General features: G+C 43.2%; 1 protein-coding gene across 5 annotated transcripts in view; it reads left to right on the top strand.

The window, feature by feature from the left end:
- Window positions 1–2,996: 2,996 nt before the first annotated feature.
- Window positions 2,997–17,781, top strand: part of CARD19 (caspase recruitment domain family member 19) — a 32,348-nt gene continuing 17,563 nt past the window's right edge. Inside the window, exon 1 of one of the 5 annotated variants that reach the window (XM_081848913.1) lies at window positions 2,997–3,492. In XM_081848913.1, coding sequence (XP_081705039.1) covers window positions 3,477–3,492 — 16 coding nt within the window. In that variant the 5' untranslated portion in view covers window positions 2,997–3,476. Of the gene's footprint in view, window positions 3,493–10,731; window positions 11,272–17,781 lie in introns of those variants that run through there. The other 4 variants (XR_014153139.1, XM_081848910.1, XM_081848912.1 and 1 more) reach the window with 4 other exon arrangements.

The following is a 17,781-nucleotide window of genomic DNA, read 5'->3' as shown; positions in this document are numbered from 1 at the left end:
GCATCAGCCTTGCTTATAATGCATACAAAGGGCACTAAAAAGGAGGAGGGCCTTAAGTCACGTGGGGATCAGGTGGTGCTTGAAATGACACCTTTAAAAAACCTATGTGCACTGATAGTTTATGCAAGTTAATGGAGAGTGTGATCTCTACTTTAACTTGTATGGGGAAGAAAATCCCACCCCAGCTGTTTTTGAGGTACAGCATCTTCTCCCTTCTGCATGCAAGTTTATGGAGAGAGTGCCCTTTCCCAATGGGAGTTAATAGAAAAAGAAGACACTAGGCCGCATTAACAACTGGGAGGAGGAGGAGAAGCCCACACTCAATGACACTTGAGGTAATAGGGTCCTGACTGGAGAGAGTGAGGTTCTCCCTCCCCACCAACTGTTTGCGGAAAACCCGTACTACTAGTGTAATCACATTCATCCCACAATCACAAGTGTAGCTTCACCCCCAGTTAAAATGGAAGGTTCAGGGGAAAGAGCTTTCAAATTAAGCACGGATATCTACATGGCATTGAGAAGTAGAATTAAACATAACTGAGGAGGACTGTCCAGTTGTTGAGAGTAAAATGGAACATAAACCTCATACGTACAAATTCACTTCCACCTTCCATCCTCAAAGTTAAAGGTTGAAGATGGGAAGTTGTTGAAGGAGGGGGGGCTTTGGTAATGTGTTGCCCTGAGCGAGGATAAAATTGGATGCGCCCCCCCCAACTTTGAGTAGATACTACTACTACTACTTTTATTATATCCTGTGCAGGAGAACTGCCCTCACTGCCCTAAATCTGGCTGTGCTGAGATGAGAGTGGTATAGAACCAGCTCTGCAGGATCAAATCTATGCACACCAATTATAGTGTAACAGGCCACTCGTCCACAGGATTCCAGGGGTCTTGACCCCCAATGAGTGTCTGTGCTCCTTTGGAGAACTGAAGATGCAGAGGAGGCTATAGTAGCTTTTAAAAATATGAATTATTCACATATTTACACCTGAATCTAGATGGAGGGAGTCCAGATCGTACCACATATCTCAAGAGGGGCTTGTTCCCCACAGCAGTGAAGCAGGTGGAGTCCAAGGCATCTCTCTCCCTACTTGCCTTCAGCCAGCCTGCCAAAATGGTTCTGGGCTTTTCTCAGCTATCCCAAGTTTTCTGCCAAAGGCCTCAAACTCTTCCTATGACATCATGCCCAGTTACCCTGGCAACCTTCCAAATCCCATCTCTGTTTACACTTCAGGGCGGGGGGGGGGGAGGACAGTTCTCTTGAATTGCCAATGGCCCTCAATAGCCTGTATTGTTTCTTAATGGTTCTAGCTTGGACAGGTCACTTTGCATAGGCTAGCCCAAGAATTCCTCTGCAGCTAGAATTTCTTCCATCTTATCCCAAATGGTCAAAATCTTACCATTTATTAATTTCTTGGGTTTAGGTGGATCCCATCCTCCCAAAAACCTATAACAATAGCAGTAATAGTGGCCAGCGGGTTCACATGGAAAGCCATAGCAGTAGAACAATGCAAGTCGCCATAAAAGTTATAAAAGTAGGATGTAAAAACCCAGAATGAAGGTGGCAGGAGTGGCGGTATTGCTACAGGTTTGGGGCATGTGCATGCCTTGTGAGCAGGCAAGAAATGGCTGGAGCAAGAGATAAGGACTAATGTGAAGCAATAGGTGTGTACACAGAAGTGACAATATTAAAACACTGTAATTTATTTAAACAATCTGGTACTATTAACTGCAGAGTTACAGCTATATAAATAAACTGCACTCAGATAATCCGGCGATGCCTGCGAATATGCTGTTTGTGACAGCTACCCCCCCCCCCCCCGAAACTTGCTTTATTGCTCATGTAAAAATTACTTATCATCAGAAAGAAGTGCATGAGAAAGATGAGAGCAGTGGAGCCAACTCATAAAGAGAACCCGTCCATTAAATTAACCTCTTCCAGTGTTTACCATCTAATGAACTTCGGCAGGCAGCTCCTGTGGGTTCACTTTTGCAGTGGCAGCACAAGAGAGCATTCAGTCCTGGACAAGCCATCCTTCCAGGGAAGTCCCCACCTCTGAGCTCCCACTACACAATCTGTACAAGATGTTACTGGCTTTCTGTTGGTCCTAACAGGGCGAGCCAAGCTGCTTCCAACAGGAGCCCAAATAGGTCCATAAAGGCACTGAAAGAATGAGAACTTCCACTGGCCCACCTTCAACACCACTAGTGCTCTCTGGCCAGATTCTTGGGGGGGGGGGTTGTAGCGGGTTAGACCCTTGGGATACATTCCAACTCTACAATCTTTGATTCTGTAGGGCAAAGGCCTCCAGGGTACGATTAGGCTACCCAGGTATCTTTTACCCTGGATGGCCCATTATTATCTAAGGTAGTTCTGGTTTGTATGCATTTATGGGTTAATCGGACACTGTGGTTTTACCAGACCTACAAAGGAGTGCTATCACATCAGGGGTCTGATGCTAGACCTAATTAGGTTGTGGGCCAGAGCCTTCCCACCATATGAACTTGCATATGGGTACACATGATTTCTGAAGCAACAAGTGTACTTTTTCAAGCTTAGATGCTTAGACCTTCCCAGTGGCGCAGTGAATCAGGGCATCTGGCTGTTAACCAGAAGGTTGGTGTTTGAGCCTGTGGGCAGGATTCGTGTACCTTCCAACTTTAAGATTCTGTGTCTATGAGTCATGGCTGAGATATTCTGAGAAGAGATGTTTCTTCCTGCATAAGAGGAAAAAAGCAGCAAGCTCAATAATATGGTGCGTGCCACCTTCATTTTTTAAAAGTATTAAATATATAGGTTTTTTAATTTTTTAAAAAACTGCTGCAGTTATTAATTTGGGGCACCTTTTAGGTTGATTAATAGTTTTAAAACTGATTAATCTGTTATATTAAACATTGTACTCCTGCTATTTAGATGTCTGGAACTATGCCATGGAAAATTTGTAAAAAGGTTTCACAGTCGTTTTTTAAAACGTTTCTGCCAGGAACACAAAACTTCTGTGGGAAGTATGCAATGTTTTGTTACAGTGTGTGCCAGTACACCTGTTGGCACATCCCATTTTAAGCACTTAAGGCGGCCTTTGCAGAAGCAAGTGTTGGAACAGGCTGGAGAAGTTCAATAGAAGCGATTGTGTGCATACATATTTAATAGCTTTACTCGAGTGTTTTTAAAACTGCAAAAGCCTCACTGCTTGATATTAAAGGACAAATGTGATCAGGTCACAGTGACCCCTTTCTTCCGTTGTGAACCGTTTAGAGAGTCGGCATCCATTTATTTTCCAAGGGCGGAATGAAGACCTCTGCTGGCCAAAGCCTTAAATTGGCTCTCAGATTTTACTTTCGCTTTTCGCCCTCCCGAAGGCGTCACTGAACTTCCGTTCCTGACAGCAACTTCAGTAAGGGGACAGATTTTCAACTTGGCCGATTTCATGGATTTATTTCAGCCATAGCAGGAAAAGCTGCCAAACCCATGGACAATGCTCTTCAGAAAATGTAAGTCATAGTGAATTATTTTTCCTAAAGCTTATGTTGAAAAGAGGTGGGATTTTTAAAAAGACAAGACAAAAAGCCTTGCTTTGAAAACAAGAGCAGCTGTAAGTGACTTTGGGGGGGAAAGGGAGTTGCCTGCCTGCAAATCTGATTCACCCAGACTCGGTCCCTTTTGTGTGAATGTCTTTTGCATTCTTATTGCTGGGATATGTCATTCTTCCTGTTCATTATCTTTAACAAAGAATCTGTCTGTACAGCGATGATAGGAAAATAGTAGTCATATGGTCTGCTAACCCTTTTCAACTGAAAATAATATTTTGGGACTTGTTCTTCAGTATAAAGCTTTCTGCTTTTGTTAACATAATATTTTAGTATATATTTAGCACATCACAAGGACATGCAATGAAACATGCTTGAAGGGAAAGGTTTCCACACTGATAATTTTATTTGCGGATCAAAAATAGACGCACATTCTTCCAGAATTGCTACTGTGACCAATATTATCATGTGATGGCTGTGGGTTTGCTTTCAAAATTATTTAGATTAGTGTTTTCCTTCCAGCTTGGAAGTACAACTGTACCCCCCCCCAAGCACTTTCCCCAGTCCTTTCTGTAAAATGGAGGGTGGGGGGGGGCAACACACAGTTCCTTAGCTATGGCAAACTTTAAGGGTCCTCTTACATAATCTGCCATACCAAGGCTGCTTCAGATGTTGCTCTTGGTTCCTATTCCACGTTAGCCACCTTATCAGTTCACCAGGACATGGATTGACATGATTAGTTTGCAACAACTCCTTGGTTGCTAGTATAATGATGGTCAACACTGGCTACTAAATGGGGTCCCTTGAGTGTTTGTATTTCCTTGCTTCTAGACCTTTTGACAATACATCTGGGTTGCAGAACTAGCAGTAGCATCACACTGTACTGCTTCCATCCCCCAGCCAAAGCATTTTCACCAGTAGATAAAAACTCAAAAATCTATGAACCACTCTCCCAACAAGACTTTTCCACTGCTTCTCCTCATCCCCGCTGGTGCATCAGAGACAGTGAGAGCTCAGCATGAGGACTGCATAAGCTATAAGGCAACGCCCTACCATGTTGATCTAAGAATGTCTGTGAAATGCAGGCACAACAGAGGGTTATTTGTTTCTAACGTTGTTGCCCGGGTTAATATCTAATGCAACTCCGATTGCCATTTCAATTTGTGAACTCCACCCAACTCATTCTATCTGAAACAAGAAGCCTGGCATTGTTTCCATGGCCAGTTATGCCAAAGTGAGGAGAGCTCCCGATTAGTTCGGGCTCTCCTTTCATTTTATGCATATTAAAAAATGATTCATGATTGAAATAAGGGCAGCATTCCTCACCCTTGTGCCCTCCTATTGCTTTGACTGTGGCTGATGGGAGGATGGTGGTTCAAATCATGTGTAGCAACCATGTTTACCCAGGGGTTAGTTATAAACTTAGCACAAAATGGACCGATTATTTTAATGTGCAACAATTCAAGCATCACGCTGGGAACGAGTATGAAAACACTGCCGGTGTGATGTAATTGTCCGTGTTGTGTTTGGGCATGGCAACCCAACATTCAAATCACAACTCTGAGCCAGCTCAGGAACATTCAGAGTTCTCTGCCAAGAACAACTGAGGTGTAAAAGAAGAGAAGTACATCTCTAAACATTTGGGGACATGGGCATAGCCAAGGGGGGCAGGGGGCAGCTGCCTCCCCATCATGTAAAACAATAGAAATACTTAACTGACCAATCCCGTCGATTCTGTCCCCATCCCCAAAGTCCAGCCACCCCTAACAAAAATCCTGGCTATGCCCATGCTTGGGTACGTACACCTGGCAGTCATAAGCTGGAAAGCTGTTTCGCTTGGCAAAGAAACACAAGTCTAACTACCTGCTCAGTATGGTTTTTAACATATCAAGAGTTGTATCCAAAGTAGCACAGGTTTGTCCCATCCATTCAAATATTTCTGCCTGCACTATGGGACTTTCCCCCTCTCCTCCCTCTATGTGCCTCCTAAATCAGTTCTAGGGGTTTTTGCCAACCTTCCGGAGCAGATTTGAGAAGGACACAGAGTGTACACAGAGGGAGTCCAGCTGTGCAAGCAGAAATCCTTGCAGTGATGGGGGTATGTTAGTTTGATACTGCCCTAACATTTTAATATCTCAATTATATGTCCAAAAATTTGTTGTGCCCCAATGAAGATCCCTTAGAGTGCAAAGCATGTATAGCTCTAGTTATATGAGGATTTTTGAATACATACAAATGGCTTGGGTGACACGTATGTGGTTTGGCCCCCAAAGTGGCTGCTGGGCCTTCAGTAGCTTCTGCTGCACATCCTAATGGTTTAGGGCTCTCAGAAGCTTACAACCTCTGAGGATTTCTCAGCTGAAAGGACTCACACCAGGGTGGTTCATTTGGTTAGTTTATGCAGAGGACTCATTTTGAAGAATGAAGATGAGCAAATGTTAATCAATCCTTACCAAGTTATGCATCCCTCATTATCACAAATCGCTTTCCAACCCTGAGACAACTATGTTGCACTCCCTAGCAGACTTAGAGAACAATTCTTTCCTCAGAGGGAAGTCCCACTGAATTCCATTGGACTTACTCCCAGGTGAGAAGATATAGATGCCTAGTTTCTTATGAAACAGCTGATTTTATTATCCTGAGGTCTGAGCTGTAGGTTGTCAATCATGTCAGCAACAGGTCAATTTTATGCAGTTAAAATATTTAGTTTCATATTTAATGTTGATCTAATTATGACAGTGCTAATCAGATGCCCAGGATGGGAAATTAGAGTGTTGGATCAGTGTGATTTCTGCTTTCTATCTTAGATCTGTATTTAGCCACTGTTGCCTATGGGGCACTGCCCCAATGATACATGCATGTATATTTTTTGCGGACAGTGGAGTCTTGTGGGTTTGCATATATACACTGTGATCACAGCCTATACCGTTTGGCAATAATCAAATAATGCATACACAACACTTTTGCATATGCGCCATAATCCATACGGATTTATTTATTTTACAAACTTATATTTGTAAGATTCTATTTTTATCTGCATTTTTGCGAACTTTATTTGTGGGTATCTAAAGAGACACTGTGGTGCAGATGGAATTACACCCTGCTTACTTGTAATGAAGGTTACTTACAAGAAGGGGGGCCTGGGATCGCAGCATCAAATCCTAGCTAGGAAAGTGCTTTTTTATACTACAAAACGTATCAAAGTGCATTTTATCTCCTAGCTGCACACAAATGGATGAGCTCATGTTTCTAATAATAATAAAAAACTGCATATGCAAATTAGAAAAATGTAGATTTTTTTTAATTTGAGAACTTATGTGAAAAAATAAATTATGTTGTTTGAAATTGTACAATTAATTGTTTCCAAAAGTGGCGATTAATTTTCTGTGTCTAAATTTATGTTCACCGTTCAAACTACAAGAAAATGATAATGTGCCATCAGCTCTTATTTATAGTCATGAATTATATTTCAATTCACAGGACAAGAAATGGAAATGGAAACGCTGATAGAATTTTGTCCTTTGGTTCAATATTGTTCCTTTCTAAGCATTTCAAATTGGTTACAAATTTAACCTTTTAGAGCTTTGATAATTATACCATTAGAAAGAAGTAATTACAACTACAGAAAATGTTTTACAGGGCAATTCCATGCATGTCACTTGGGAAGTAAATACACATAGGCAGTGCTTTTTTCTGGGGGTACGCATACCCCTAAACATTTTGTGAATCTAAGTTTGGCCACATTGAGGAGCAGTATTTCAAGATAAGTAGGAAAATGAGTACCCCCTAAACATTTTTTAAGAAAAAAAGCACTGTACATAGGAGACTTAGAATGATAATGAATCAAATACTCCATCCATTGCACTAAAGTGGCTCACTTTGTGACAGCCTGTGTGTGTGGATGCCTATGTAGAGATTATAATCCCTGCCATAGGCATGGCATTTGAATAAATCCTCATACGCCATTGGGAAACTCAGTCACATGATTTCCAGTTTTCTTCTATGAAAGTGCACTTAGAGCAACTTTGGACATAGCCCACACACGAGGTCCCCCTATATAAGAAAGGTCACTGCTAGCAGATTGTGCAAATTCTTTGAGGTTGAACCCCACACACTGGCCATTTATAACCTCTGCTTTCAATGGGACCTATAGCGTTTGCATTCCTATTTAGTTTGAGTAATCCAGATGACGTTACCCTCAAACACCAGTCTTCATGCTTTCCCCCTGAAAATTCAGGTTTACCCAATTATGGGGATAAGCTGATAAACTGGGGAGAATTGGGCTCTAAACCACTTCACTTGGGAGTCAAAGATGATTTCAGTGTTTTTGGGTGGGTGGAACACCTCTGGAGCTCCCCCCCCCCCGTGCTTGAATGTGAGCATAGGTTTTGTGTAGTAGCTGTGGCAGTTGGTACAGGTATGGCATGTGTGGTTGTGCTCCCAATCAAACAACAACAACAATCTTTATTACGGTCCAGAGACCCAACAAAATATTACAAATCAATACAGAGTTCATACAGCCTACCTCCAGGTTAATCAAGCACTTTGTTTAGAATATAGGGCTCGTTTGTTCTTGCAACCACCGATAAAACCTTTGCCACTGCTAACGTTCTAGCATTTGTCCGGTCTTCCAGTAGGAACCTGACATAGTGAGCCTCTGATTTTCCCGGGAAAGGCACCAGCAAGGGTAGTATCAGTTCAGCCCTGGCCTGCTCATATTTTGCACAATGCAACAGAATATGATTTATGGAATCAATGTCTTGAGCACACGAGCAAAGTCTGTCCTGGTAGGGAACTCCTCTCAACCTACCATGCAGCACTGCAGAGGGGAAGACATTTAGTCTGGCTTTGGTGAAAAGCCTTCGATAGTTGGGTACTGTCAGGTTTTTGATGTAAGATGTTAACTCAAAGACATACCCATATTGAACTCCTGCTGCCAGCGGACTATAGACTGCATGTGATCGAGATCGCAAGTCACTGTGTGCATTGTCCCATAATCTTTGCTTTAAAACCTTTTGGGCGCCTTCATAACCCAGGTAATACAGTTGGGGGGGAGACAGACCAATAGAGGTGGCTTTTTTAGCCATGATTTTCTGCCATTTGCTGACAAATTCCTCATTGGTCAAATGTTGGTACAGACCCTTCCCTAGATTAAACACTGAAATCCTGAGCCAATATTTTAGGGCAGCCCACCACGCTCTAGCTGAAATTGGGCATTCACCAGCTTCCAACAGAAGTACAGAGTTGGGGACGCAGTTAGGTACCTGCAGCAGAGATCGTATAAATTTTGCCTGAAAGCCATCTAGCTTTGGCAGGTCCCCATTATGCCAGACATTTGCTGCATACAGGAGTTGGGAAACGGACTTTGCGTTGAAAACCCTTAAGGCTGCTGGAACATATTTGCCGCCCTTTGTGAAGAAGAATCTATGTATGGCTAGCTTTGTAATCTCTGCCTTTTGGAGGGAGGTTTGCCAATGGTGCTTCCAAGATCCTGTATGATGGAATGTGAGCCCTAGGTAACTGAAGTATTTTACCTGTTCAAGGTTATGGCCATCCAGCACCCATTTAGACTGGGAGAATCTTCTTTCGAAGACTAATTCATTTTAACAGCATTACAGTGGTACCTCTGATTGTCAACGGGATCAGTTCCTGAGCCCCATTCGCAACATGAGCAGAATGCAACCTGCATCTGCGCAGGTCACGATTCGCTGGTTCTGCACATGACGTCATTTTGAGCATCTGCGCATGCACGAGCAGTGAAACCCAGAAGTTATCCGTTCCATTACTTCTGGGTCGCTGCGGGACATATCCTGAAAGAACGTAACCTGAACAAGTGTACAAGTTTTCTGCTCAGGTCCAGCTATCTAGGATAGGGGTCAGCAACCTTTTCCAGCTGTGGGCTGGTCCATTGTCCCTCAGACCATGTAGTGGGCCGAACTATATTTTGAAAAATAATAATGAACGAATTCCTATGCCCCACAAATAACCCAGAGATGCATTTTAAATAAAAGCACACATTCTACTCATGTAAAAAACACCAGGCAGGCCTCACAAATAACCCAGAGATGCATCTTAAATAAAAGGACACATTCTACTCATGTGAAAACACGCTGATTCCCGGACCGTCCATGGGCCGGATTGAGAAGGCGATTGGGCCGCATCCGGCCCACTGGGAGACCACAACATGTTATCAGATTCTTCCCTAACATGTTTATATTTTTATTTTTAAGGAAGCATTTATTGATGTGCCAAAAGCAAGCAGGCACTCACTATCCCATACTTTCCAGCGCATTTCTCCCTTACTTTGCTTACTGCAAAAAGTTTGATCTTTCAAGGAAGTGGGTTCGATGCACAAGAGCTCCAAATCAACTTTGATCACACAACTTAGATTTGCCAGTACAATCCCACCTGAAAGTAGAGATGGCCTAGAAGCATCCTTAGGCTCAGACCTAACTTCAGCATCCACCCCCAAGCAAAAACTTAATACAGTAAGCCCACAACTTCCATGGTCAGGGGTTACGTTCTGGGGACCATGCCTAAAGTGGGTGGGATTGCTGAAGTCTTTTTTCCCTGGACGTCTGCCCATTTAAAAAAATTTTTTTCTGCCAAGTGCATAAAGCTGAATGTGCACAATGTGCCTACGTTGGGGACTTACCGTACACATTTCTTGGTAGTTTATCAAAAACAGAGTAATAGGCGGCTTTCTTGGTAGCTCATACAGGGGCAGACTTTGGTCATCTTTCGTATTATGGTGTCTGTGCAAGGCCAAAATTTGGAGTTCCTAAATGGGATTTTCTCAGGTATGGATCTTCTCACCTGAAGGAGCATCTCCACCCCCATCATTCAGCCCAGACACTGAGGTCCAGCTCCAAGCACTTTCTGGTGGTTCCCTCACTGCTAGAAGTGAGGTTACAGGGAACCAGGCAGAGGGCCTTCTAGGTAGTGGCACCTGCCCTGTGGAACACCCTCCCATCAGATGTCAAGGCAGTAAGCAACTATTTTACTTTTAAAAGACAACTGAAGGTGGCCCTGTTTAGGTAAGTTTTTAATGTTTAATCTTTTATCTTGTTTTTAATATTCTGTTGGGAGCTGCCCAGAGTGACTGGGGAAACCCAGCCAAATCGGCAGGGTATAAACAATAAATTATTATTATTATCTCAATTTTGCGTCCCCCCCCCCCCCCCCGCTTGGCGCCCTGTGTGCCTGAATCCAGCGCAGGCTTATTTTTTTTCGTTTACCACACCGCTTGCCCTTTTGCTCCGCACCATGATGAACTCCCAAGGAAAACGTGGCGCTTGGGAGAAAGGAAGCCCAGCGCCCCGGGCCCCAACAAGAGCACTTGGGATCGCAGCAGCGTGTGCAGCTCCCTGCTCCTCGCTGCGCACGGGAATGGAGGGGCAGCTCTTTTTCCTCCTGCCCAGACAAGGGAGAAGGGAAAGCGCGCGACTCTTCCGTCGAGGAGAAGCGAGGGAGAAGCCGCTTTCTTGCCCCCCTTGTCAGCCGGGCGGCGGCTCCTCCTGCGGCGGCCCTTCTGGCAACTTTGCCTGAGCGCCGCGTGGCCGAGGCCGGCCTGCAAGCGCAGCGGTGCGTCCGGAAGGCCTCTTGCCTGCCCGGGAGGAAGGAGCAAGACGCGCCCGCCAGAGCTCGCAGGGGCGGGACTGGCAGCGGCGGCGGCGGCAGCTCGAGGAACCTTCCCAGCCTCGCCGGGCCGGCCTTCCTTCCCGCTGGACGCCATTATGCCAGGTTCGTACGCCCCTCGGAGGAGGGAGAGGACGGCGGGCCGCCGCCAAGTCCCGGCTGCAGGGGGCGCACCGAGCAGGGCGGCAAGGACACTTCGGAGGGCGGGGGGGTGTGCCTATCAAAGGAAGCCCCAGGCGCTGCTAGAGGAGACTTTCGCCCCGCTTTTGCATGCACCGGAGCCGAGGTCTCTTCTTACCATTGTGCATCCCGATCTTGTCCGTGGGTGCTGGCTCGCGTTTCATTTCCGAGGAAGCGTGCGCGAGGTTGCAGACGTGCAGTGCCTCCGCCCGCTGTGCATGTTCGCTCGGGGCATTTCTCTTCGAGGGTGCGTTTTTAAGCAGCCCGATCTTAGACATGTTTACTCAGAAGTAAGCTCTGCGGAGATCAGCACACGACCGCCTTGCAAGGCGACGGAAGAATGTGCCCTGCACAACTTTGCACCCTCCCTTTGAAAGGCAGCCTTCAGTATGTTGGGAGATGCCTCTCCCGTGGAAGGAAGTTGTTTAAACCCGCATTTCTGTTTGTTGTCTTAAGTCTGCAGTCTTACACCCTGTTACCAGCCGCGTCGATCTTAATGGGACTGCACAGTTAGGGTTGCTTTTAGACATTGGTTTGCTCGCGGCTGCTGTTTACAAGCTTTGTGTTTTTTAGAATTACTTGATTGTCACCCGCTTTAAAAACGTCGAGTTCTCTTGCTAACAGCATAACACAATGGGCAAGGCAGGGCACTTTTTCAGAGCTGGAGTTTCAAAAGATGGAAGTAATTGATGCCAAGTGAGTCAGCTTCTCCGCCTGAGTCATCAGCCCCGTTAACAGAGGCAGCCTCTGTGTAGTACACTGGGCAAGCAAGTAAATACTAATTTAAAAACTTTAATAATATAAGAACCTAATAAGAGCCTGCTGGATCAGTGAATCTAGTGATCTAGGCCAGCATCCCACAGTGGCCAACCAGAGTACAGTGGTACCTCGGATTACGAACTAAATTCGTTCTGGAGGTCCGCTCTTAACCTGAAACTGTTCTTAACCTGAGGTACCACTTTAGCTAATGGGGCCTCCCGCCGCCACACGATTTCTGTTCTCATCCTGAAGCAAAGTTCTTAACCCGAGGTACTATTTCTGGGTTAGCGGAGTCTGTAACCTGAAGCGTCTGTAACCTGAAGCATATGTAACCCGAGGTACCACTGTACTGTGGGAAACCAACAAAATGCATTTGAATACAAGAACACTCTCCCCTCCTGGGGCTTCTGCCAGCTGGTATTCAGAAGCATTGCTGCCTTGAACTGTGGTTGCAGAGTATAGCCATCATGACTAGTTGCCATTAATAGTCCTCTCCTCCGTGAATTTGTCTAATTCTCTTTTAAAGTCATTCGACATTTTTTATATATATATATAAATATTTATTAAGGTTTTACATAATAAAACAAATATCACAATCAAAAAGACAGAGAAAAGAAAGAGACAATCAAAAATAATACGAACCAAAAATGACAAAAAAGACAAAAAACAGAGAAAAAAATATTCCTTACTTGCTACCTTTAAAACCCTCTTTCCTGACTTCCTCACATCTCCCTTTTCTGTGTTCCCCTTTACACAGTCAAATTCAGCAATTTCCTATCCTCTTTCCAATCTTATACCCTATTATAGATTTCAACCTATTATGCCTTTGGTTTCTTTACCTTTTAAAACCATTTATCACATGTTCTTTATAACTTAATCCCTTGTATCATTTGTTTAGTCTCGACATAATAATACTCTGGTCTTACCCCTTTTTTCTCAAATCATTTTTACATATTTCTTTTTACCATGTCACTGATGCCATATTATCTTTATATCCAACATCATTTTAACATTCAAACATTTTACAATGTTTTTGGAGATATTCTTTGAACTTCTTCCAGTCCTCTTCCACTGACTCTTCTCCCCGGTCATTCGACATTTAGAGTGCCACTGGTTTTCCCCAACCCTACTACTGAGGTATCATCTGTTGAGCAGTATGTTGCTTGGTCTCAAGATGCCCAATGAATAATTGCATTATATAATTATATACATATAAAATATATAATATTTTTCCATCTATAAGACACCCCTGTGTATAAGACGTCCCCTATTTTGGGGGACTCTGATTTAAGAAAATGGGAGGGGGGGATGGCCTCCGTGTATTCTTGACATTGTTTTAAAGGGAAAAACCCTAGTCTCATACAGGGAAAAATACGGTAAATGGGGGGGGGCTGGGGGGGCTGGCGGCATTTAAATCAGGAGTAGGCTCTGCACATAATGATGCTGCATATTCATTACTTTTTGCAATGCTGCTTACATAGCCGTTGGTCATCATGCAGCTAGAGTGATGCCACTGGTTAAAGCATCAGAATTTCCATTAATAACAACAATAATATTTGACTTGCTAGTCACTTGTCACGCAGATGTACAAAAACACACACACAATAACAGCCACAGAAAGCTTTGGCGAAATTGATCTTGTAAATAAACACAACAAGATAATTTGGTTGTGTAAGTAAAAGGCAATAACACACGTAACCTCTTATATATATATTAAACAGCAGCTTTTACTGCGAGCCAGGTTAGTATAATAGACTGTAGAAACTACTTTTCCAAAAATAGCTGTGATATTCAAGTTGCTCATGCTAGAAGAATCTGAACATGCGGATGCTTGAGATGGAAACATTTATTTTAGCTCTTGTGTGAAGGTGAGACAAAAGTTAAGCAGACGTAAGATCGCAATGATCAGAGGCAGTGCTTTTGGCCTATACAGAAATTGCTGATTCTGCTACCCTGTATAGTCTTTATTTTAAATGCTGACCTTCAGATACACTATTTTCTTGAGCTAATGCCTGTGTGTTTCACATGGCTGGTTGCTTGACCTTTCACTTAGAAAGCATCACTTCAAATCCAGCTTAGATCATTGGAGACTGAAACTTATCAGCATCTGCCGGCTGTTCCCTGATGCGAAGCAATTGTGGAGCATTTGAACTGTATCTCCAAGAACAGATGTCTGCTCTTTAGCTCCCTCACAACCCCACCAACCCCTGAGTTGGGAAGCCAAGGAGCCAATGAAAGTTGGGAAGCTAGCTTGCACCTCTATGAATTCCCTCAGGTGTTTACCCCTGAACACTTACCCTTCAGGGTCTCCAACCTTTTTGGATTTGGGGGCATATTTGGAAACCTGAAAAACTGTTGTGAACACCACAAAAAAAGTTTCACCGAAGGAAAGCTGGTGATGCTCAGATCTCCCCCTACTAACACACACACACACACACGACCAAAAAAGCAGGCAACACTCCAACCAAACAAGATGCTTTAAAAGTTGATACCAGCATCTTGAATGGAAACCAGTTCCTAAGTCAGGCAAGATAGAGATAGCCATTCCCCACTGCTTGCCTCCAGTGTCTGGATATCTGAGAGAACACCCAAAAAATATGCAGACAGGACATAAATGAGGCAAAACAAAAACAAAAAAAGAGTGCTCTCCAAATCTATATCTGGGAAACCTCCTGATTTTTAATGGCTTTGTAACATCTTACTTTCATAAAATGATCTCCTCTTTATGTTTGGCTGCCAGCAGCAATAAAATCCTCAGTCTGTTTGCAGAATCTGCACCAAACTATGGATTTGTTTGATTCTTTCCAAGAACAGAATGAATGGAAGTGGGGAGAAAGCTTTAAACCATCTGCAGTTATCATAATGACCTGGTCATTCAGCAATCATTGTTAGTGCTATAATTGCCTGCTTTGTGGGAAGAGTAATCTTCTCTCATTTTATGATCTGCTTGAAGGCCAAAATGATGAGCATTTTGCTTTGTTAGCATTGCTTGTTGTTTGGTGTACTAAAATAGTTGCATTATTGTTTTCAGTATTGCTGAATTGCTTTGACGATGTAAACTGTGGGGATGTGGTTTGTTTTGGGATAGGCTTTGGATTAAATGTTGAATGAGCTCTTTGCATATATTTTTTAAAAAATTGTGTGTGGCAATACTGCAGTTATTTAGTGTAATGTTAACACATGCCAAATATAACTATGCCATGTTTACACATGCCAAACATAAATGTGTTCATGGTAATATACATACAATATATACCTCCAGTTTGCCATAATTGACCAAGGAAAGTGCTAAGCATTAAGGGTGGAGAGTGCAAGCCTTGGAAACAGTGGACTCAGCTATACAACTGCAAATAAAATATTTTAAATGTGTTGTAAAGTGCAGTATACAAATGTGACACTAGATGGCGACAGTGAGCTATGCCAAATTCAATGTATTTTTCAAAACATTTTTTTAAAAAAGCCATTTCCACAGCGTTTTCTTTATATGTATGTAGATTCCACCAGAGTGTGTATCTTTAAGAGCTCCAAGGTGATGACAACAGGGGCAATGTTTGCATGTAGCACTAAGGCAAACCATGGCTTAGCATGAACCTACTGGTGCCAACTTTGCTTTTCTCTGGGTCCTCTTAGCACCCATAGAAGCTAAGCCAAGGTTTCACTTGGTGTGTCCTCGGTGCTCTGTCCTCGTTAACCAAGAACAAAACTTGGCTACAGATTGTGGTTAAGGAGTAATGAGTTTAACCATGATACAGTGGTACCTCGGGTTACATACTCTTCAGGTTACAGATTCTGCTAACCCAGAAATAGTACCTGGCTTCAGGCTGAAAACAGAAATCGTGCTCTGGCAGCGCGGTGGCAGCAGGAGGCCCCATTAGCTAAAGTGGTGCTTCAGGTTAAGAGCAGTTTCAGGTTAAGAACGGACCTCCAGAATGAATTACGTTCTTAACCCGAGGTACCACTGTACTGCGTTCAGGCAACACTCTAAGCCAGACCTTGGCTTTGTGGAGTTTAGGAACAAAGTGGATGCAAGCTCTTCCCTGGGAGAGTGCATGTTCATTCAGTCCTGGGAAGCCATAGTTACTGTGACTTGCGGTGTGACAGGTCATTGTACAGCACTAGTGACCTCGGCATTCCCTGGGCTCACTGCTGGCATTTTACTCCCTGGAGCCTGCAGCAGACGGGAGAATAAGACAAGTGAACAAAGCATTGAACATTGACAATTGGTAAGGCTGCTGCAGGACAAAACTCAGGTCTGTAGCTAGCAATTCTGTAAACATTCCTCAAGCATGGGAGGTACTGAACTGTATACGTCTCTCCAGTGCAATGAACCACTGAGATTTCTTCCTGCCTTGGATTTCTTTCCTCATCATTTTTATAGGCTGTTTTCTTTTTTTCTGATAAAAAAAATACCAGTGCCTTAAAAAACATTATGTCAGTCAAGTTTCATTGAAATACCTCTAGTCTACCTTGCATATCTGTTTCCACAGTGGAGTCCAAGATAAGGCTGAATTCATTTCAGCATCTAGCGATTTCAGAGTCTGTGATCTTCTATGGTTACAGCTTCATGAGGGAATAAAGCTAGGGCCGGATTAAAAGATTACAGGCTGGATATTTTCAAAAACTCATTTTGTTAATGGTGATAGAGCAGTTGTCAAAGAAAGAAAAATGAAATAGTTGATCTACAATGATTTTTAACAACAACACCTTTTTATTTAGCTGTTGGCACGTACAATAGACAAAACAGTACAATAAAAAACAGTACAATAGGAGTCCTATTTACGATTTGAAATTCTGCATTCTGTGCGCTCCTAAATAATAAGAGACTGATTAGAAATCTTCCAAGTGTTAGGCATGCCATTGTTTGCAAATTGTCTTGTGTGTTGTGATGCATCCAGATAAATTCAGTGACAAAACCTGATTTTAATGGCAGTAATTGACACCCTCAGAGCTATTTCTGAAGGAACTGTGAAAGGTCCAGGAGCACACTTGATGGGACTGGGGTGTGTTTAGTCAAAACATCCAAATTCTGTACTTTGGAAGGTAGAGTTCCTTGGAAGTTTGCAATGGAAAGATCAGTAATGGTGGACAGACCAAGTGCTCACATCACTTTTTCAGAATTCTGTATGTGTCCACTGGCCTGAAAAGGCTAGTTACCCCTACCATACATTTATCGTTATGCTTGAAGGTTAAGGTTAACACATTTTAATTGCATGTAAGGATTTTGAGCAGACGGAACTTATAGAAAGGTAGCGTAGTGGGGAGGGGGACTTGCCCTTTACATAATGCTGCCTTGCATTTGCCGTTGATTGAAGAAAATAAAAAGGAGCCTTGCCTAAAATCCCAGAGAAGCTTACATTGCATAATTATGTGTGCTGCATAAAATACAAGATTTGTATGGGTCAGCACAAAGCAGATAATAACACTTGTTTGGAAGCATAATTTAAAGAGCTGCAGTTGTAGGCAGAATTCCAGTTTACTGAAATACATTTTAAAAAAAGAGAGAGGCTTAACTGATGTAAACTCTTTTTGCTGCTAATAAGCTCTTGTATGTTGTTGCATATATGACTTGTAGCAGAAGACATTGGAGAGAGCCAAGGGAGGGAAGCCACCCTGAGCTTGCCTTGCTTTCCTGTTCATTCACAGCACTTGGGCTACATACACACCACATATTTAAAG

The sequence above is a fragment of the Podarcis erhardii genome, assembly GCF_964252035.2.
Source record: "Podarcis erhardii genome assembly, chromosome: 2".
In the NCBI taxonomy this organism is placed as follows: domain Eukaryota; kingdom Metazoa; phylum Chordata; class Lepidosauria; order Squamata; family Lacertidae; genus Podarcis; species Podarcis erhardii.
The sequence above is the reverse complement of the archived record's forward strand: the minus strand, read 5'-3'. Positions and strand labels throughout refer to the sequence as shown.